Source organism: Halichoeres trimaculatus, unplaced genomic scaffold, assembly GCF_033239565.1.
Source record: "Halichoeres trimaculatus isolate MK-OKI-2021-1 unplaced genomic scaffold, fHalTri1.1 fHalTri1_scaffold_22, whole genome shotgun sequence".
NCBI lineage: Eukaryota > Metazoa > Chordata > Actinopteri > Labriformes > Labridae > Halichoeres > Halichoeres trimaculatus.
In genome coordinates this window covers 16936485-16959260 of record NW_027437200.1, presented here as the reverse complement: position 1 = coordinate 16959260, position 22776 = coordinate 16936485, and the positions used below count along the sequence as shown (strand labels likewise).

Genomic DNA, 22776 nt, shown 5'->3' with positions numbered 1-22776 from the left:
AATCCAAACCAAATATCCTCTGTACGTATTTATGAACCCTGTAATATTCACAATCATTGGTATTCAATAAAGACAAGACACATGAGTAGCTTTTTACCACATTTTTATCATGTACGGTCATGAGTGGAGAGAAAGAGCCAGTAATGCAGCTGTATATAGAGTTCAAATCTTATTTTTTTTTAAAAAACAGAAACAAACTTAAAAAAAAGAAAACTGCACTCAGCTTTACAATACCTTTAGAAATTAAGCCATCTAAAATTAACAATAATAACAACAATAATCATCGTAGCAGTCAACATAATAGTCTTACCACTGAAAGCAGGGGGTGATTGTTTAGTCTGAATTCTATTGAACTCCTCAGTGAAGTCTGACACTGGATACTACTCTAATTCTTGTTCACAGACTTCGGTATCTGGTGAATTTGAAAAATTACCAAGCAATATTTTTTTGCGCTGAAAAGATTACTCTTTACTCTGCCAGAAACAAACCAACCTGCCTTCAGATTTCCTCATAATCAAAACTCTCTCTGCTTCTCAGAGCCAACAGGAGCAGCCGAACAAAAACGATCTTCATTGTCCATAGGAGCTGATTTGAACTTACATACTTTACCTTTCTTCCCTTCACTACGAGCTAACTAAAATTACAGCTATTCTAATATTTTTTGTTATTTCTTAGAGTTTTTCGTTAAGCGTGATCAGTTATTACACTAGAAAAATAACTGGCCAGAGACCACTTTAACCTACAGAAAAAAAAGAAAAGCGGAGGTAAATACAATTCAGACTGCAGAATAAGAAAGACAGATGGATGAGAGAGGGAGGTGAAAGTGCGTTTGACATATTTACTCTGGGAACTCTAGGCTGCTGAGCTGGATTTAATATTTAAATGAATGAATGAATGGTGGAGGTCTCAGGGAGGTTGGTAGTGGTTGGAAGGGGAGGGGGATGGTAGCGGGATCAGATTTCCCTTTGGCTGCTCCCATACACGCTCTCATCACTGTAGGCAATGTAGAGGAAAAAGTCCTCTTCGTGATGCTCCTGGAAGAGGCAGAAAGTAAAAAAAATAAGATGTCAGAGGGGCATTAAAAATGCATGTGGGGGCTCACTTTAATATCAGCAGGCAGGAGGAGAACACACAAGTGTAGTCGGAGCACAGATCAGTGAGGTAGAAAATGAGTAAGGCTCTTGCCTGGTACAACTGTCCCATGGTAGCTGAGGTGGGTGGAATGACGTTGTTTACAAAGAAGAAGAGAGCGTCCTCAGCCCGCAAGTGGATTCTTTTCCGGATGAGGAAGTAAAACTGGCCCACTGACGAAGAAGACAGCAATATCTTAGTCATATATGTAACATACTATGATTACAGATTCCTCAATTGTCTGGTACTTTAAAAATTTCTTACCTGTCAGGTCAGAAGGGACAAGGTATTTCTTCTTGTCCAGGTCTCCTATTCTGGCTTTGGGGGCTTTCTCCACAATAACCTAAAAATATCAGAAAAAAACAGTCACATGACACGCCCTGGAACATATGGCTGGTGCTGCGCTCAAAGAGTTTCTATATCAAGTGATAAACTGGTAAGCAAAGTTTCACCTTTAAGAAAAAAGGAAGTAAGGAAATTGTTGAGGAAGCGAGAAGCTTTGCAAAGCAAACCCTTTTCTTCATTTTTATAGATTTTTACAGATAAACAAAAACACTGAAGTACTTAATTTTGAAAATAGTCCAGATTTGACATGCAATCACATCATATGAATGAAATGTAAAATTTCTGGGCATATCAAGCAACAATGAGTCTATTATTGGACTTCTTTCCTGTGAAAAGCAAAAGACAAACAAGCCGTGAAAAAAAAATAAAACGGCATAAATGCAATGCCAAAATAAAACAGTTAGGTCCGCTTAAGGCTTCCATACAATTCAAACAGAGCAAAGATTAAAGTATTTCTGACTGGGGACAAAAGAGAAATATATTAAAAAATTAAAAGAATTTAAAACCATCTAAAGACAATTCAAAAACAAAGTCACAGAGATAAATTTCCGGCATCTGTAAAAAATTATATCATAGTCACACAGGTCTGCTTCAGGCTTCCATACCATTCTAACCTGGCTAAAATGAAACAACTCCTGATGCAGTTTCTCAGGTCTAAAAATAGGACTAAAAAGAACTCTACCTGCCAACACACCAGTACAAAGAATGAAGCTGAATGCTCAGTCAGTTATTATAAAATATATTCAGTAAGAGTGGTTTAACTGTTTCTCAACATATGTGTTTAGAAGAATTTATAGGAACCAACCTTGAATTAGAAAAATATTTTCTAATTTCTTTTGTCTTCTGTCCAAACCACCGCTCAGGTACACATATCATTGATTCAGTTGAACCGTGTTTTTAAGAACACCTCATCAACCCCTTATTACGGTAATCTAAATCATTTAGAGGATGCTCAATGGTTGAACAGTATTGTTATGCTAGTAAAAATAAATTTGTTTCTTTAACGTTTTTTAAATAAGAGGTAATGAAACCAAATATATAAATTGATAGGAAAAAAATATCCAGAACCAGAGCCAGTCGGACGTAAACAAGTCTCCTGCTTGTTGACATACTATTTTAAGGTGCAGTGCTGTTAGTGTTACAACAGAGTCTGAAACAACACCCAGCTCCACGATCACACTCCAGACTGTATATCTCCCACTATTATTTCCACAACAAACGCGCTGCTATATTCGTGTCCTAGGAGGAATCTCTCTCCATGATGTGGCAATAATTTCTGAAGATGAATACACACCCGGAAGGATTACACGACGCTGTTAGTGGCTGGCCTTTATGGTGCGGCCGAAATCCTTCTCAGTTAACCTCTAGCTAGCTTTGTCAGCTAATCGTTGATGTTTATTAACGTGGCAGTTAGCTTTGGAGGAAAATATGAGGTTAAAATCTATAACGTCTACTACTAGGTTATATAAATACAAACGTAACATATGGTAAGTGAGTGTGGGTATTTAAAACACAATTTCACTACCCGTCTTATTGCTAACACCATGGATCGTGCTACCAAGCTACTTACAGGTACCCGATCCGGATACTTCTTCCTTATTTTCTCGCCTTCGGACCGTCTCTTCTCGAAAGGATGTTCTTCTTTGTAATGAAACTTCATTGTTAAGAGAGATGACAGACAACGCGTCGGTCACTCCTGGGTCGTATGATAGCGGTTTGCTTCAAGGAGCGACTCGGATCGCTGATACACACGACAAAAACAAACGATGCTAACTAGCTCTTAGCTCGACACAGCTGTTTTCCTAGTGCGACTGCGGCGGAGGGATACAATAACAATATGACGTAGCGGGGAGGCAGTCAAGGAGCTATCCAAGACAGCAGCCACTGTTGGCTTAAACTCCCCATTTGTGCTCAGTCAAATAAAAATAATGTTGTTTTGAAACATAATTAATTTTGGAAGTGGCTGATAGTATATGCTGCGTTTTGCAGTGGAACTATTTTATTTTGATCATCCGCCGCGCGTAACGACGTAGGGCAGGGCAGTGAAGAGGCAGCTGTCCTTGTCATATGACCGCGGCCCAGCAGTTAGCAGCCGAGGGGAGAAACGCAAAAACATGCGAGATTAGACTGATATTCACCTTTTAAAGGTCAATACTGCGTAAATACAGACCACAAAGCTATTCAGCTGGCCAAAGCCAAGTGGGGAAATTATAAATCACATTTATTGAGTCATAATCCGGGCAATTTGTCTAATATTGACTCAATTGGCTGGAAGTTTCACAATAGAAAATGAATGATAGCATTAGACCAGTGAAACAGATTAAGGGGGGAAATTTGAGCGGAAAAAGTACAGGTATTTTGTAATTATACTTCATGTAGCAAGTTTCAAATGCATATTTATTACTAAATGTCAGGTTAAACTATATTATCTAAACCATACCCTGCAATACAGGGCTGTGACAGAGCCTGGCAGCCAGCCCTGGATTTTATCCCTATTGATTTATGTATTTATTCAAATTTTAAAATAGTATTTTTCTATATTTTCCATATTTTGGTGTGATAGGGCCCAACATTTTAGCTTATCCATACAAAAACACTTGAAAACAGGTTTAAAATCACATATATCATACCTTGATCAGTCTCAGTTATATCCAACCAAATTTTTACACAAACATTAGAGGATTGATTCAGTCAACTAATGTGGAGGCTAACAACTTTAACTTGATTTGAATGAGGATTTTATTTTCCTCAGAATGATAAATTTCATCACAAAACCTCAGATCATGTAGCTCAAGTTAAGCTAGGGACAGAGTACCCATTGTACGGAGTACATCAATTTAAATATAGATGTTGAAATTGATGTACTCCTTTACCACCTAGTTAGCTTAAGACATTTTTGGATCATTTGATTTTTTCTCAATGTAACTCTTCAGGACAGATAATGAGCATTTCTGAAAGAATGTCCCCCCAGCTTCAGTAGTATTAGCCGTTCTCCTGAGGTTGCAATGTATTCATAGAAAATTCTTCTATTGTGATATGAAAAAATTAGATTAGTGTACATAGTTCAAATCAAGCTAGAGAGTCAGCATTTCATTCATGAGCACATTCACTGAAACACTCCTGGGAAAAATACCTAACCTGTCTATTGTGCAACTGACCCAGAGCGGAGTGACTCACTCTACTTACTGTGCTCATGTGATATCTGTGTCTGAATTCCCCTCTGAACTTCTTAGTGTTACTGTGGTCTGACTGTGAGTTTATATTTTGAGACACTACATTGAATATTTGTCAGATAGCTTGGCTTTCATGTTAGCTGCAGTTTTCAAACGTGAGAAACAAGCTCATCAGATCTTTTCTATGTCAGGTAGATAGACGGTAGATGCTATATAAAATGTGCTGAGTCACTGAATTGTTGTCCTGCTCTTTAGTCCCAGTTGTACAACTGAACGAGTCATATTGCTATTACTGGACTCAAATCCTCATTGTCATCATGGTTGGTTATTCAGAAATGGAGCCTGACATGTCAGCCTCAAACTACCTCTTTCACCGGGTAGATTTGAGAACCACAGCTCATTCCTGCATTATCACAGACTGGTCAGACTGGTCCTGGTTACACAAAGCAGTTTTTAGATGTTGCCAACCACATGTTTTGAACTTACTGTATTTCCCTGAAGGGGCAAAAAATATCAACGGGAGTGTCGAGCCATAAAAGAGGATGTGAAGTTTGAACGGTGACCACTGCGGATTGGAAAGGTCTAAGTCAGTGGTCTCCAAACTATGGCCCGGGGGCCGGATACGGCCTGCCTCCACATTTTGCCTGGCCCCCTGAAAAATACTAGGGGCGCATTATGATTTTTTTTTCAGTCTGGCCACGTGATCAAGACTTACACATGCATAGAACTTAACTTTCTATTCCACCCTTCTGCAGTTTGTGCCCTATATGAAATCCCTCCCTTAGAAAAATAAAAAAAAATCACAAAGTTTGGTTTCTTAGCCTGCTTGCTTTCTGGGTTTCACAGTGAAGTTAATGAGAGAGCTGCAAACAGTGGTATCTACAAGACAGTTAATATTCATGGCCTTTTTTTCTGTGAAAAACCTGAAAATGGTTATTTAGTTATTATGTATTTCATAAATAGTGTTATATATTTCATTAATAGCGTTATTATTCATTTTCAGATTTTTTTCCCTGTCAAGATCCCAGAAAGGGTTATTAATATTTGGTTATGTGTGGCTTTCTGGGAAACAATAAATATTAAGGTTTGGACACCTCTGCGATCATCACACTTTTTTTACAAACTGACCCTGGCCCCCCATCAGAGAAGGGAAAAGTTGTTTGGCCCTGACAGGAAAAAGTTTGGGGACCCCTGGTCTAAGTGCTCAAGAAAGAGAAAGCTTCAACAGGTGACAGAATGCACCTGAAGAGTTTAGGAATTTACCTGTGTGTTTTGTCTGAAAGGGCTGCCGATCACATTGTTAACAGTTAAAAAGATGCAAACCAAACAATAATAATAAATTTAAAACCAAACAGATGGAAAACTGTGCGGAAGAGGTAAAGATACACAGCTGCCCTTAAGTATCTCATCTACCTGGTATCTACTCTGTGTTACAAGGTTGATCAGGTGCATGTAGCAAACGTAAAACAGGTCAATGCAAAGGTCCTTTAAACAGGATCAGGTGCATTGATATAAAAATGTTCTTAAATAAATAAATAAATAAGTTAGCCTTAAATCATTTTCTGCTTCAAATCGACACCAAAAGTTGAGCAGCAACCAGAAACTACCATGACTGAAAATGACGACTGATAGGCTATCACATTTTCTGTTACACAGAAATAAATCGATCACTAGGCCTATGCTGATATGACATGTTAGCCTAGCTTAGCTAGCTTATTTTAGCTTTCTTTATCGATTGATGTTTCGCAGGTTTCAGCCGGAATCGAAGATTAAAACTTTCAAGATAAACCCCGTCTGAACCGACAAGTGCAACTTGTTAATTTATGATATTTGAAGCTGTGAGAAGATAAATGGCGGTTCTTAAGTTTCGAAAATGCTGTATTGTCTGTTATCTCAAAAATATAAACGAAAAGAGAATTAAATTTTATTGAAATCGTGCTAACAGGAATTTTTTTAATGGTTTTATATTTTTCTTTGTCACCCCCCAGCTATCAAAGATGACTAACCGTCGATAACGGCTGTGTCAGTGACGCAGATCAATTTAGGGAACGCTGCAATGTGTGTACATACATAAGCAGTTAAAACTCGATACCGTCAGCTAACTTTAGCATTTTAGTATTATTGATTTTTGTTCGTTTGTATGAAAGTTTCAACTGCTGAGTAGTTTGGGAACTCCTTAATATAGTACATAAAATATTTCTAAATCCTTTTGATGTTTGGGCCGTTTGGACGTAACAAAGAGGCCGTAAACCGATGATAGCACGACGTCTGCACTAGCTTAACATGAACTAGCTAATTCGGGAATCAGAATTTGTGACGTTTTGTCTTAATTAGTGTGATTAGTGTTCAAATGTTAATATCACTGGTGTAAATGATGAAATGCAGCATGTGAACAATCGCAAAATTTGTCCATTTCCTTTTTCTTAAAGACCACCCAAGAAAATTAATTCAGCCATGAAAACTCGTTGTTTTGAATTGAATAGTGTGTGTAAAGTCAAAGGCTGTGTACATCTTTTCAGTAATAATAGAAACTGAGTGGACTTCTGCAGTTCATGAACAAACCACAGGGTGGCAGCAGATTATCATAATAGAAGGAAAGTGTTCCTCCAAACCTGTAGTGCTACAAGCATTCAGAAACAAGCTAGTAACTGGTCGATACTGACAAGTGTTTTATTAGTAACACAGACCTGGAGACAGAGCCAATGAGAAGCCGCTGTGAGCCTTGATAAGACTGACATTGTTCAGAAGGCATTTAAAGACGGAGGGTCTAATAGATGAACCCTTACAGGAAGCAGAGTGGGTAAAAAACCAAAAGAGTGGGGGAGGAAAGGCTGCAAATTTGAATCAAATACAAAACAGACTGCAACAAAACAGAAGGGGGGGAAATTAAGTGCAATTCCTATTCGATGAAATCAGGATGGCATCAAATGGCGAAGGGGAGAAAGAGAGAGAGAGCGAAATGTTGTGGTATGTAGAGGTGGTACTATCATATATTAGAAGAGAGAAACAATCAGATATGGAGGCGGAACAGCAGTCCACGAGCTTTTTTTTCTCACTTTTCCGCCGTCTTTCACTTGGAGTCCCTTGAGGAGCTGTGGGGAAAGAGTGACTGAGAAGAAAACACATCAGGCTGTGCGGCTCCTTGTCCAGAAATTTGCCTGTGGATGGCATGTTGCAAGCAGTCCATCAATTATTGAGTTGATCCAGTCTTATTCAGGGGGAAAAAACGTACCTCAGGAATCAATGAATCACTGTCGAGCTGTGAGGATAATCTAAAAGGAGGGAGGGGGCGTTTTCTTTTCCTCGACTCTGACTCTCCGAGCGGTTAAGACAGGATATTGATGAGTTGTCTGCTGAAGTGCAAAGTCCGGTAATGAAGGAGAAGAAGAAATAATGTAATAATTGTCTTTGTTGCTTTGCTGATCCTCCTCGTGCCCTCCCTCCCAATTGTCAAAAAAGTTTAAAAAGGACTAACGAAGTCAGCAAGCACACTTCCAACTCACGTACACAAGCTCACCTTCATTCTCACACAGTCAGTATCAGGAGCGATAAGGCAGAAAGGCTCCTTTATGTTTTGGGAAAAAAATACAAATAAAGATTTAAGAAGAAAAAAAAACAAAAACAAAGCTGGCTCCCCTGCCCTCCTCAGTGGTTTATGGGGCTCTGGTGATCCCGTACTGTACTGTTCGTCCCGCGTTAGGCGGTCGCCCCAGCCCTCGTCTCCTCAGGGCGAGTCTGAGAGGCTAGCAGAGGGCTGGCGGGTCGTCTGTGTGGGGGATGGAGGGCAGGAAGGAGGCCAGCGGCGGAAAGGAAGGGGCTGGTCAACAAGCCCCACCCTCTCCAGATTCAGCCAATCACCAGAGCCGGTGCTGGTGGAGGTTTCGACTTAGGACGGAGCGGACGTCAGCGGTAAACCTGGGGGATGGAAAGTGAAAAAAGGGAGAAGAAACTATTTTTAATGTGTAATATTTTCACGTGTAGTCCTTTAAGCTAAAATCAGAAGTTAGACAAACTTAACTTTACAATTTTGAAGTATCCAAAATCTTTTGTCCCCCAAATTTAAATCCTTCATTTTAGCCTTAATTTATAAGCTGAGCTGGAAAAAGGTTGAGATGTCGTATTCCTGTGCATTTTGGGGAGGAAATATGGCTCCAGATACAGTCTGTAGACATCATCATCATCTTCATTAAACTTTTCACATGGTCTGGTGTAAAAAAAGCAAACTAGAAATTGCCATGACATTTCTGCATTTAGTCAAAATATGTGTCAAATTTTCATTTTGTAATTAGTTTTTTGTCCTTTAAAGCAATTTATTTATTATGTTTTTGGGAGAGTTTGTCTGTTTGTCTGTGAACAACATAACTCAAAAAATAACAAACAGATCTCAATTAAATTTTCAGGAAATGTTCGAAATGGGATAAGGAAGAAGTGACAACATTTTGGAGGTGATCTGGATCACTGTCTGGATCCAGGACTTTTTTAAATGTTTCTGTATCATTGTGAGATAGGGCCGTTTTCACTATAATTTCTGACTGATGTGAAAGTACGATCCAGATCCTGGCAATATTCTGGATACTAAGATCCGGATTATGAAATATGTACTGGGTCATCATCATTTTCAACACTGTCAGGAAACAAATCATGGTACAAACCTTCAACTAACACCAAATTGTAGCAGACAGTCTGCTAAAAGAGAGTATAACATTAAAGTAAGACTAAAGTGTTGGAGAAAATCACGAGATGCTTGGTGGAGGTCTGAGCTCTCTGAGTGCTTTTCTAGTTTCATTAGTCTGGGATATAAGTGTTGTGTTGATATAGCAAAAGTTTTACGTAAAAAACGACACAGCAGCATGTAACACTGTAAAGATATGCTCATGCAGACTTGGTATGCTAAGTCATAAAGGGTTTAAGTATATAACAGCCATCTGATAAGCCTTAATTAGTAAATAATATTAACTTATATGATGTACAATAAGCCTCTGTCTCTGAGATAACTCCAGCCTGTTTAAATACAGGTAGTGTACACAAGAGTGAAAGAGTTTGTGTTGTGTATTTACTCTCATGTCGTCTGTTCTACGCCTTTTACCTTAGTGCATCCAGCATAGGCAGCAAGTTAAGAAGTGCTGTGTCACTAGGGTCGCTGAACCAGGACTTGATGGGTATTGCATTGTCTGGAGGGCAGAAAAACAGGCAGTCAGAGGAGGCAGAGAAACAGACGTGCTTGTGACTTTACACTGCTGAGCTGAAGAGTCCAGTGAGTGTTGGAGGAGCTTCATGTTAATGTGCTGTTACCGGTTTACAATACCAGCTTTGTAAAGAGGGTCAGACGCTCATTACTGAGCCTCATCACAAGGTTTATGGTTTTCTGATGAGGCTGTGTTTGAATGTTTGTGAAGTTAGTATATGTTCATACTGTGACCCTTTACCTTTCACCCTCACAGTGTGGAAGTAAAAGTTATTAAATAAGTTCATAAAACCAAAGGTGTGGATGTTTAGCTGCAGTGTAATCATAAAGTATCTGTCAGTGCAGGTTGTCACGCGTCATTAATCTCAGGTAAATACAACCCTTGGCCTGAAATCACCTCGATATGTTCGCAAACACACACAGAAATCCTCGATGGCGAGTACTCTTGGAAAGTTTTGGGAACCCACCAGCTGTCATCTATTTCTTCTGGCAGGCAAGTCGGCTCAGTCAAGCTCAGCAGCCAGCAGACAGCGTTAAATGTGCTCAAAGCGACAGAAGCGGGGTACGTCTATGAAACAATCCGAGCGTGTCATTTAATATGACATCACCCGATATGATCAGGCAAAAATAGCGAGGAAGACGAGTTCAGCATCCAGAGATCTGTAGGTCTTTCTGACATCTCTTTAGAGTAACTGTCTCTGCTCTCTTCACCTCCTCTTATAGAGGAGTAAAGGAAAAGGTAAAAGTATAAGAAAAGCTAAAAATCTTTGTATTTAAGAAGCTGGAAAAAACATCAGAAGGATGAACAAAAATTAACTTCTCAAATAAATACTGAATTAGAGGAGCTTGGTTAATGCATTAACTACCACAGATAGAGTTAGCTGCTTTAATGTTTAAAGAGGGCTTTCTCTTTGAGCTTAAAATTGTCCCTCTGGTTCCCCTGTAGTAGCTTCACATGATTTGAAGATCAGAAAACTTTTTTTCCTTACACTGCTGTTTAGAAAACTCTCATATCAGCCTCTGTCTGAAAAACTTCAGTTTAGCTGCTGTCTCTTTAAGGCTCCCAGCTCCACAAACCCTCTTCCCTCTGATTTGCTAGTCCACAGTGTTTGAGGCCCCTTCCCTCCAACATAGTATTTCCTGTCACAAACCAATAAGGAGATGCTCATGTGATGACATCATCATTTCAACAAATCTCGTAAAGACCTCGTGCTCGTACCAAACACCCCCTCCCTGCTCCTCTGCTGGTTTCCTCTGCACTCAGACGGGGCCATTTTTTACTTGACCAAAATCACAAATAAACGGACTCCCACCGAAAAAATCTGATATCGGTCTGCATTCACGCTTTATTTAGAGAATTTTCAGCGCGTTACTTTCACACAAAAACACCGCTAATATAAAGCTCTAGTTCTCATGGTGTCTCTTTGTCCTGGCAGACTACCTGCGTTTGTTTATATCTGGCATGCCACGCGCGCGGACTGATACACTAAGCGGCAAGTGCCTCCTAGCCAGCTGTGGCTCTGCAGCGGAGGTAGCGCTGTTTTACGACACGATGAGAACTAGAGCCTTATTTAGCGGTATTTTTGTGTGAAAGTTACGCGCTGAAAATTCTCTAAATAAAGCGTGAATGCAGACCGATATCAGATTTTTTCGGTGGGAGTCCGTTTATTTGTGTTTTTGGTCAAGTAAAAAATGGCCCCGTCTGAGTGCAGAGGAAACCTGCAGAGGAGCAGGGAGGGGGTGTTTGGTGTGAGCGCTCTGGGCTTCTGCTGCACAAAAACACTGCTGTAGGGGTAATTTCTGCCCTAAACTTGTGATAGGACCCAACTTGTTCCATCCCGGAGTATCACTTTAATACCCCCTCTTTAACTATTCCCTTATCAATGCCATTATCCTACAGTCCTTACAACACAATGACTTTATGCATCCTGAGAAGACATCAGCACAGAGTCCAGGAAGGGAGCGCTCTAGTGTGGCTTAATCTGACGCAAAATGATGCTAACAGCACAATGTGCAGTGTGTGTGGTTGTGTGATTTCAAGCAAAGGGGGGAAATTCCAGCTACATGCAAAAAAATGTGTCAATCTGGCTCAACATCAAATATCAGCAAAGCTGTCATTTGATGCTCTACAGCGGTGTTCTGGTGTTAAGTGTGACCCTGTAAACTTCAGCCCAATGTGTCTCTTGCAAATGCTCTCAGTCTGGTTTCTTAACACCAAACCCAGGTGCATTTGGGGGAATTTTTTGTGTTTTAACAGCAGCTGTTCAACCACAAAAACCACTGAAAGTTGCCAGTTGATAAGGCCACTCTTTAGGCAGGAACACCGGTCTACAAGAGCTCTCCCCAAAAGATCAACAGTTGCATCCATCAATTTTGTTTTCTGACATTTCCTCCTTCTTGTTTTGAAAACATATCAAACCTTAGCCACAGAAGCTTTCCATGTTTTCATGAATCATTTATGTGCTGTTACACTTCTTAAAGAGCTCCATTTCACAGCATGTTCACAGATGATGAGTGCAGAGAGTGGAAAGATAAAACAGTCGTTAGGGCTCACCTGGATGGCTTCGATAAGCACCAGGCGAGTTGTCCAGGATGACGATACTGGACAGGTCATCATGTACTACAGACAAGTCTTTAATATAACTACCTAGATCCAATGTACAGTGCTGGGAAGAGAAACACAAACACTGAGGTCACTGACAGCGAGAGGAGGAGGCGCTTTCACACACGCTGTTTAAACAGGGTTTATGTGAGTACCTGTCTGTAGTATCTGCGTTTCAGGATGTTCCTGTTGTTGTCCAGCTTGTCTGCCACCGCGGAGCCGTAGATCTCCATACTGGCTGTAAAAACCACCAGCTCATACCACTGGCTTACCTGTGCACACAGAGAACAGGGCGTGAAATAGTGACAGCCGATCATTTTCTGAAACAAAAACGACTTTATGAGTCAGAAAAAAGCAGAGGTGGTTGGGTTTGAGAAAGACTCACCACTTCCAAAAAGAAGTCGACGTGTGGCCTTTTATGTACAAAGAATCTGACTGGATGTTTATCGATGACGACCTGCGGAGACAAAAGAAACACACCTTCACTCACAGACGCTGCTTCAAGCCTGTGTTCAAACATGTACATGTGTGTTAAAACATGTAAGCATGTGTGTGAGAGAGAGCTCGTACTTTGAGGATAAAGTCTGGCGGCGTGCCAGGTCTCACTGTGGGTCTGAGGACCCCATCATGGTGAGAGTGGATCAGCGTCTCGTCCAGGTCCAGAACCAGGATCTTCCTCTTCACTGCATCTGTGGCGATAATGATAAAAATATGTTTGTATGATTTTAATGCGGGTACATTCACACGTTTGATAAACCAGGCTGTGAGGAGAAATGAGGTTATACAGGAAGTTACTCAACGTTCACAGGCCCTATAGGAACACGTTACTGCGACAAGTCAGGGATCGCACTTCTCCCTCTGACCTCAACCTTATTTGCAAACCACACTTCACTGAAAATAAGAGCTGTGGCAGTAACAAACCTCTAACACAGTGATTAAGCAATAATTGCAATTCTTTAAGATAGGAAATAAATGGCAGGTCACTTCCAGTCCAGAGCAACTTTCAAAGCTTAAAGTGGGCCTGTAGACACCACATGAGGGAAATAAGTCGTATATCAAGTGAAGGATGAACCAATCCAGTCCTGAAATGGGTCCAATACAGACTCAAAATGTTAGATCAAATATTGATGAAAATTGATTAATTAATCAGAAAGAAAGAAAACATAAATTAAAATAAACTGTTTAATTCTCCGTGATTTTTTTTATTGTATTTTAACTACATTTTTTATTTTTAATTCCTTTGAATTTAGTTGTATAAGCATATTTTATATATTTTTTAACTCCTATGTTTATTTTTTTTGTTTTTGTTTTGAAAATTAAAACAATTTATTTATAAATCAGTTAATGAAATAATCTATATTAATGAAGTGTGACACACAAACCAATAAAGAAGAGTGCATATTAGTCTCACCCCAGTTATATGTTTTTCTACTGTTTCTCCTGAATCTAAGATTAAAACTGAGTTTGTTTTTCCACAACTAAATTGGCATCAACAAGTCACAGAGTAGCTGCTAATAGCTAGCACAAGTTTCATCTGAATGAATTCAAGTGGAATAGGGATAAATGTCTAGGGATGGGTACTGAATCGGAACTTTTATCGGTACCGACCAATTTACTTCTGTAGTACTGGGTACTGATTCAAGTAAAATCAAAAGGTACCATGTTTAGGTACCTAAATGCATCCTTGTGACTGTGAAGGGGTGGACGAGTAGGTGATTGTCCATGCTTGACATGAACACAGCATAGCAAGTTAATATATTGAAGAATAAATATGTTAAATTAGAAGATTTTGAGATTTTATTTTTTAACAAATCAATATTTATCAATACATAAACACACAAAAGTACATAAAATTGGTACGGCTGAGTACTTCAGACAGTCTGAAATGACCTGCACGTCACTTCTGGTCAGAAGAAGGATCAGTGCACATATGTGGTGTCCAGTATAAATGGGTTCATCAAAGAGCGACGCTGCTTTCTAGGAACGTCTGGGTTAAACATGTAAAAACAACCATGAAAATGATATAGGGAAACTCCAAGCTGTCGACCAAATGTACTGGAAAATGAGCAGAATCTTCTCTATTCCACTGTTGTTGTTATCTACGCTTGTTTTGAGCTTCTGGTGCCTCCAGATCCTCATAATCAGGTGCTCCTGTTTCTTCAGACAGCGATCACACTAATCCACCAAACTACACTAAATAAGAATTAATATGAGAAGAAGCTGTCTAGTAGCCAAAAAGCTGTGTTACAACAAAGAAATGATCCACCAAACACTACTTTTCTTACTTTTTATCTGTTTACAATACTTCATCCAACCTTCTAAAAGCCTTTCCCTCTGATCTCTTTCTGCAGGTTTAAGAGAAGCAGGTTCACAGACGTGTCTCTGTGTTCAGCACCAGCAGCATTAGCCGCCTTTGATGAGGAGCTGAATGGAGAGAAGTGGGTCCGTTCTTAAGACAAGACATCGCTCTCCAGCTGAGGTCAGTGCAGTGAGTGAGAGGCGTGAAAAGTGGAACTGAAACACAATCCTTCCTCTAGGTCGAGAGCGTTGCTTTTCAATGGGCTCTCTACGGACTGGAGGGAAGCTCATTCACAGCTCACACACACACTCACACACACCAGGCTGTGCTGGTGTGTGTGCTGCATGCAGCGCTTTGCGTTTCCTCTCCACTTCCACGCCACAAACGCGAGTCTTCACCGTCGAAGCAGGAAACTACAGTTTTCTGCTCGATTTGTCGAGCTGATTTTGACATTTGACATCCTCCTGCTGTAACTCACAGATTCACCAAGATGCTCTTCCTGGATACAGAGCTGTTTGTGTAGCTCGGTGGCTAAATCAAGCACGGTTTTAATTTTAGCATTCTGGTTACGTCTTGAGAAACACTGTGGTTTGAATGTCTGCTTTTTAGCTCTGCAGCTCTGTCCAAAGAATGAACATTTAACATTAAAGTGGACTTCTTCTTGTTCTTAGATAGATTTCTAATCTTTGTCACAACTTTCTCTGATGAAAACAGATCAACTCTGGGATTGATAACTGACTTTTTCAGGTTTTACACTGTTTTATTTTTGTTCTTAAAGGAAAGAGAATGGGAAAACTTCTGATAATGTTGGACAAAATTGCGTATGCAGTTGTGATGAAAAGCAATGCGAGGCTACAAACTTCATTATAAAAGAACAGAGATTGTTGAAAGCTGTGAAACATGTTTCCTTCCATTTGAATCACAATTGTTAAAACAGCAAAAGCTTCTTGTACTGTTGTGTTCAGTTTTAGATTCAAATGCAGTTTTTTTTTTTGGCTTGGTTGAGTTTTTTAAACGCTTTGTCAAAGTTGAGTTTTTCTTTAATCAAATACTATATTCCCTTTCAGCAGACTGTCTGCTACAATTTGGTGTTAGCTGCCGGTTTGTACGATAATTTGTTACCTGACAGTGTTGAAAATTATGATGACCCAGTACATATTTCATATTCTGGATCTTAGTATCCAGAATATTGCCAGGATCTGGATCCTACTTTTAAATCTGTCAGAAATTATGGTGACCTTGTCTCCTATTGTTTAGCAAAGCAATCCGACCATTTATGGTGGAGTTATATACACATATGGTGAAAACAGCCCTATCTCACAATGATAAAGAATCCTGGATCCAGACGGTGATCCATATCACCTCCAAAATTTAGTCACTTCTTCTTTCTCTCATTTTGAACATTTCCTGAAAATTTCATCAAGATCTGTTTGTTACTTTTGAGTCATGTTGTTCACAGACAAATAAATAGACAGAAAAAGTCTCACAAAAACATGACCTCCTTGGCAGAGGTAATAATCCTCAGGTGAACAAAAAAACTGTGCTGACAACTTACACGTTTCAGGAAACAGTCTTCTTATAAGTCCCCCACATAAAACAGGATATTTAAGGACAGGGGTCTAAGTTCTACTGGTATGAGGTCTAATAAAGTCAAACTGGCTGTAGATGTGGACCAAGAGCATTTTCATGATTTTCTACTTTTTGTTGTTTCATTAGTTTACTGTTACCGTCACAACCACGCTGCAGAGTTAACACACGATTCGATTAATCGCACAGTGCTACTGATGTTCGACCTTCTTCCAAGAACTTAGATACAGGATTAACCGGTGAGGAAAACTCCACAGCTTTATTAACTTTTACTAATATGAGGCTTTGAGTGTCTGCGTTACATAACCTGGTGAGAAAAGAATCAGACTGAAAGTGTCGTGAAATGTTGATAACGTTTCTTTTCTGCACCATCACTACTTCCTCGACAGACTGGTTTGTCTCCTGAAATTTCCACATTACAAAAATGTTGCTGTAGTGTCTCTTCTGCACTCAGCACACCCACCACATGTATGTAAAAGTATACGTTAAGGCAGAGGGGTGTTTGCGCTGCTTCCAACTGCATTTATCAGAAGTCTTACACAAGAGATCTGAGGATCAGCGTATCTGGAGAGTGATGGTGTACTCACTGAGTCTGTTTCTGGAGATAGGTGACAGGGGCAAAGTGTCGTATCGCACCGTCTGATACTGGATTATCTGCAGATAGAGAGAGAGGTGACAGTCAGAGAACACATCAGGACGCAACAAAAACAAAATATGAAACCGTCTGGTTCTTTAGTTCTTCTACTTTCATTACAGCTGAAACAGAGAGTGAGTTTTCCTTTATTCACAGGTTGTTGATGTCGTTTCCTCTGCTCTAAAAGCCTCAGAACACTATGTATGAAGCGTGTTAGTGTTAGCTAATCCTTCAGGGTCTGGAGAAAAGTGGCTTTATGTCAGTACACTGCCTGCGATCTGAATCTCATCTGAAAAGAAAGTCATGGTGGAAACATTTCTGTGCTCCGGTTGATTCTGATCAAAGTACAGCTCGTGTTGCCTCCACAGATCTGTAAACTTCTAGAGACATACTTAAACCTTTAGATGTTTTATTCTCCCCTGAGAGGACCGAGGAGGACGCCATGCTGAGAAAAAACTGAAACATACTCAGTTTCTTCCACCCCATGACGACTCCTCTCCAACTTCCTTGCTCTGCTCAGAGACAATCCTCTCCCGTGACGCTCCTGCCCGGGGGCTCTACACTTTTCTTCACAGCGCTATTTTTATCCCCCCCAGCTGTCAGTGGGTGTCAGCGGAGCATGGGGGACACACAGAAAGGGAGACTTGCAGGGTGACTTTGACTTGGCTGCTTGGGACGGGACGGGAGGGCATCTTTTCTGAGTCTCCTCCCATTCGCTGCCTGGCAGGGTGAGCTCGGGGGAAGCCTTAAGGTGCAGGCAGCCACAGGGGGAAGCCTCGGCCTACAGGCAGAACCCTGCAGCTCAAAGAGCATCTGTCTGGATCGGTTTCCTACAAGTCGGAGGGACTCCTCTGCCTCTGGTTGGAAGCTACAAGTGACATTTCCAACACCAGGCCAAAAACTGCACTGGGAATATAAGGGGGAATGCCCCTTTAAAGAGTCTCTATCATCAAACAAGTATTCAGTGGTGTCATAAGTGATATCACATGAACTATTCTTTTTTTTAATTAAACAAAAATACTCACAAGAACTTTTAGGTGTTTTTTTAAAACAATTATCTGTGATTCTTTATTAATAAATGATTGTCACATGAACTTTTTGATTTTTTCAACTGTTATTTACAATTATTCGAACATTTAAGATCTGTGATAGTCAAATTAGAGATACAGTTTCGCTTTATAAGATTTAAACAGAAAGTTTTGTGACAACATAACGCTGATAAATAATGAGGTCAGTCTGTGGCTGATGCAGACTGCTGATATCACGTTGCTGCTGCTGCTTCTGAGGTTTTAATGTTTGATAAAACTCAATAATAGATAGATGACACTAACATCCATTACTCCATGTTCATTCTAATCGATATGTGTTTATTTTAGCAAGGAACACATTTCAAGCCTTATATACAGGGTGTCCATAAAGTCTCTCTACGACTAAAAAAATATGTTGCAAATGCTATAAATGAGAGGTGCTTGATCACAATGTATTTGTGTTTTTCAGGTAACCTGTTCATAAAACAGGTGCAGTTAAAAACATGCCCTAAAATAATAGCTACTTTCGAGAAAAGGCAAAATGTGCGTCATGGGCTATTGAAACAAAAGTGGATACGCAGACTCAGCAAAACTAAAGTTGAAGATATGGTGTACCAAAGATTATTGATGCCACTACCACCATTGATGAGGCCATGCTACAGCCAACATGGCAAGAAATCGCTCCAGACAGCGCTGTGTGGCTGCACTGACCTCTGAACTGACGAAGACTTTGTTTACGATTGCTCCTCCGCGTATGCGCAATGCGGCTCATTATTTTAGGGGAAGATGGCAGGCTACATGACGAAGCGTGGAGGGGCAAACGTAAACAAAGTCTTCGTCAGTTCAGAGGTCAGTACAGCCACACAGCGCTGTCTGGAGTGACACAGACTGCAGCAGAGGATTAACCCGGAGTGGACCATGATGAAATATTGGTGAAAAACATGAGTTTTTGGACAATTAATGCAGATTTAGGAGCGCCGATGGATCCCATTATACGGACGTCCGCTGCACAATTTTGGATCTAAATATCTCCCGAAGCACTGCTTGGATCAGGAAAGCCTTCTGTGTGAGTATTTTGTTCTACTTCATTCTATAAACAATGTAAAAGCTGTATAAACTGAACTTATCCTTTAAATTAGTTAAAAAAAGACTTAAGTATCTACGTCTCACTTTGTAACAATTTACGCTAGGGCTGATTAATCGAATTGAAACCGACATTGTAATGTAGTCGAATGAAATTTTCAAATCCCAATTAAAATAAATAATTAAAAAGTTAAATTAAAAAAAGACCTGGAGAGGGTATGGTAACTTTTACTTGTTCTTTCTTAAAACCAGCAAAAGTCAATTTGCTGTTTTTTTCCGGCAAGAATGTTACATGTCAACAAGGCTTGAAGCAAAATCAGTCAATATCCTAATGTGGTTGGAATAGTTAATTAAAAATGTGTGATCAATTTATCTCATTTCCTCATAAGATGAAGAACCTGGCCTTGGATTATTTTCTGAAATTGTTCATCCCTAATTTCCACAAATCTGTCTGTTCATTGACTTTTGGAATAAATTCTTCAAATTGTGAAGAGACCTTATGGACACGCTGTAGATTATCATCTAAGGCAGCATTAAAATTGCGAAACAGCATAAAAAGGATTTGCCTGCTGTATAAGCAGACATTACTACTCATTTTATGTAGTCATCTTTGTGAGGGTTGAAAAACGCTGTTGATCACCTCGATTAATCTGGCGGTCTCTCTCTGCGACACTTTGGGGCGAGTGTATTCATTTTGAACTGCAAACTAGATTGTTTCAACTAAATTAATTGACAGGTGTGCAATTTCAGGAAATGTTGAATACACCACAAGCAATTAGAGTTTAATATTCCCCTGGACGATGGTTTATTGATGTATACATTTGATTTAAGCACCTCTTCCTGGTATTTCAGCCTTTTTTGAGAAGCTATCAATGAGGATCTGAAGTTTTCTCTATATGCTGATGACTTTCTGGTTAATGAGCCCAATTTGTTTAAAAACTGGCAGAATTTCATCACGGGGAAGCAGAAACTAGCCAGACAATTTGTCATTTCAACAACCAACCATCTCCTGCTCTATTGAATCAGTAGCTTGTTTTATGACCTGCTCCTCAAACAGAACTTTATTAGTTACTTCTTTTTATCAGGTCTCTCTGTGGAAACAGCTCCAGCCTCTTCTTCAGGAGGAAGAGTGATGTAAGAGGTCAGCATTGTAGTAACGAATCAGGAGTTAGGAGTGAAATTTTCTTCTAACTATCTGTTCTCATCTATAGAATGATGTGAAGTAAAACGCTCGCTCCAGATGACTGCTCTGCTCAAACAACACCAAACGACTCGTAAGAATGAGAGAAACAAGGCAGAGAGGGAGAACAGTGCTCTCTCTGTGCTGACCTAATCCTTCTCACTTCAGCCACAACATGGACTGGTCGACTCACTCTCAGGCCCGGCTAACAACCCTGCAAAGTGTTTTTGTTTCTGCTGCACAAAAGCTTCAAACAGTGAGTTGATTACAACACGCGCAAGGGCACTCCTCCAAGCTTTGTTGGCTTGATACGGGGCTGGAGCCAAAGTCCACTCATATTACAACACTTATGTATGTCTATTAATGTCACGGCAGCACCTGCGTGCGTGTATACATTACCAGCAGGTGGCTTCTGTTAAATGCTGCGTTTATTGTGGAGCGTTTGACTTGTGGGATGTGGGAGGTTTGGGATTCTTTTAAAACGAGTGGGCAAACGCAACCTGTAATAGTTCAATAAGTGATTGATTGATTTGATGAAATGCAAAACAGAAACGGGTTCAGTGTGGGTTTTCTATTTTGAATATTTCTAAGTATTTTGCAATGGATATCACCTTGGAGCATTCAGCCAGGAGGGATAACATCTAACAGTGCACCCTGAAAGACCTGCAGGGATACTTTATTAATGATTTATTATCTCACATTATACAGTGTGTTATCTGGTTAATCTGTTATGTGGTCATGAGCTCAGATTTTGCACTATAATGGATCCCACGTGGCACATTTGTTGATTTCATAATAATGATGCATGATTTTCATGCTACAAGCCATCTCTGTGCTGATTGGACTCGGACGTTGGGATTTTAATGAGAAGTTATGCAGCGATCATTCGTCAACATCATTTTTCTGGATGCTCTCTGGGAGCACAGGTGGGAAACACATGGTACCTAGGAGTCCCTGTGTGTAGATATAACCTGACAGAAACGTTGTGGTTGGTGTTAAGGCTTGTTCACAGTATTACAAACGTTCAAACCCTCCTTACCGTTCGTAGGTGCTTCCTGAGGATGTACATGATGAAGCCCCATAATCTCGACGTTACGCCGAGAAAAGTGCGGATGCCAAGTAAACACTGCCGGGTCTTCAGCATGTTGACGAGCCTGTGTGGACCCTACAGAGCCCAACTTCAGTTCTCAGGTGATAGCACGCCTCTGTGCGAAGTTCCTGGGCCGATTTCAGAGGGAACTTGATTGCTAGTGATAGTCAAAATCCGTTAGTAGCCACAGCCGCCAAACGAGCAATTCAAATGAACCCAGAGGCCAAGCAAACGTGTGAGTACCTTGCTCTGCACACTTGTGGCACACTCAGCATTAAATACAGTTCATTCGCATTGTAACTTTAAAAGAGAAACGTGGACGTGTTCAAAGGGAAAGCTGCTGTATGGACCTTAGCACGCAGCTCAGATGAGCTAGCGGTGTACCAACTAACGTTAGCTTTTAGCTACCAAGCTACCGCTAGCTCGACAGGGTGACCACCTTGAACCTTGGACAAAAATACTCCAAGAAAGCTGCGGGGCCGCCCGTAGACAAGCTCCGGTTCACTGCGACTTCACTCCGTGCAGCGTCCGAAGGGAGGCAGGTTCAAAAAAGTTCCCCAAAGTCTAACCGGTCCGGTCAAAATCAGTTTGTAGTCCAGTGGAAATCCGGAATGAAACTGCGAGCCGCCATCGCCGCCTTGCCGTCACTTCCGCGAGGAATCCTGGGGTCGCGCGCAGCACGTCCACGTGGATGGAAAATAAACAGACGTGGACGAGCAGGAGCCTGAAAAGTCTGTCAAAATGACCCTGTTTTACCCTCCTAACTTTATGTTTATAGAGATACTTTCTGGTTTGGATGATACATCTTATATGGTTGGTATGTTGAGTATTCTGCTTACTTCGACGGGGACTTTATTTGTGTTATTAAACCTAATAATACCACTATGAGTTTAAGTTGTGAAACATGTAAACGCTAAAAAATAACTTCTCTACCTCAATAAGTAAAACAAAATGGCATCACTAATAAAAAATATAATAATAATTTATATTTTTATTACCACAGTAACATAACTGTAGTTCTGAGCCTTTAAAGCAATGGTTTTAATGGATTGCTAATTGGACAACAGCCTTTACATGCTCTTATAGGATTCATATGACTGCTGGAGCACCAAGCTACAGTCCAGTCCAGTTTCTACTCAACTTGGTCCAGATTCTTCTTCCAAATTGCAGTTATGTACAGGAAAGTCAGTTTATCTTTATGAATAACCCCTGGCAGCACAGTTGTTTGGTGGGCAGAAATGTTGTCTTGCAATAAAAAGGCTAAAGGACCAAAATTTAAGGAACTATGTAAAACCTGGAGAGACACACACGTTTTTTAAAAAATCATATTATTTATTAACACCTTTAGGTATGTGGCTGATTTATAGGGTTTAAGTCATTTGGTGCACCCTAAGAAAAGAAGTAATAGGCCTTTTCCCGTCTGCACATTTACGCATTAG

General features: G+C 40.3%; 2 protein-coding genes across 3 annotated transcripts; both read right to left on the bottom strand.

Annotated features, from left to right (window-relative positions):
• Positions 1 to 86: 86 nt before the first annotated feature.
• On the bottom strand, positions 87 to 3301 carry LOC141784381 (gamma-aminobutyric acid receptor-associated protein). The gene is made up of 4 exons (XM_074662208.1): positions 3047 to 3301; positions 1396 to 1474; positions 1186 to 1304; positions 87 to 1034 (listed from the first exon to the last, which is right to left on the bottom strand). Exons 1-4 carry the CDS (start codon positions 3134 to 3136, stop codon positions 954 to 956), a joined length of 369 nt encoding a protein of 122 aa, XP_074518309.1. The 5' UTR covers positions 3137 to 3301; the 3' UTR covers positions 87 to 953.
• Positions 3302 to 7307: 4006 nt separating this feature from the next.
• LOC141784574 (CTD nuclear envelope phosphatase 1A) lies at positions 7308 to 22008 on the bottom strand. 2 transcript variants are annotated; one of them, XM_074662426.1, is made up of 9 exons: positions 21581 to 22008; positions 21287 to 21494; positions 16910 to 16976; positions 13007 to 13125; positions 12822 to 12893; positions 12592 to 12708; positions 12389 to 12500; positions 9736 to 9820; positions 7308 to 8564 (listed from the first exon to the last, which is right to left on the bottom strand). In XM_074662426.1, exons 2-9 carry the CDS (start codon positions 21389 to 21391, stop codon positions 8504 to 8506), a joined length of 738 nt encoding a protein of 245 aa, XP_074518527.1. In that variant the 5' UTR covers positions 21392 to 21494; positions 21581 to 22008; the 3' UTR covers positions 7308 to 8503. The 2 variants fall into 2 exon arrangements, with proteins under 2 accessions (XP_074518527.1, XP_074518526.1); XM_074662425.1 differs by having other exon boundaries at positions 21287 to 22008.
• Between the last annotated feature and the right edge of the window lie 768 nt (positions 22009 to 22776).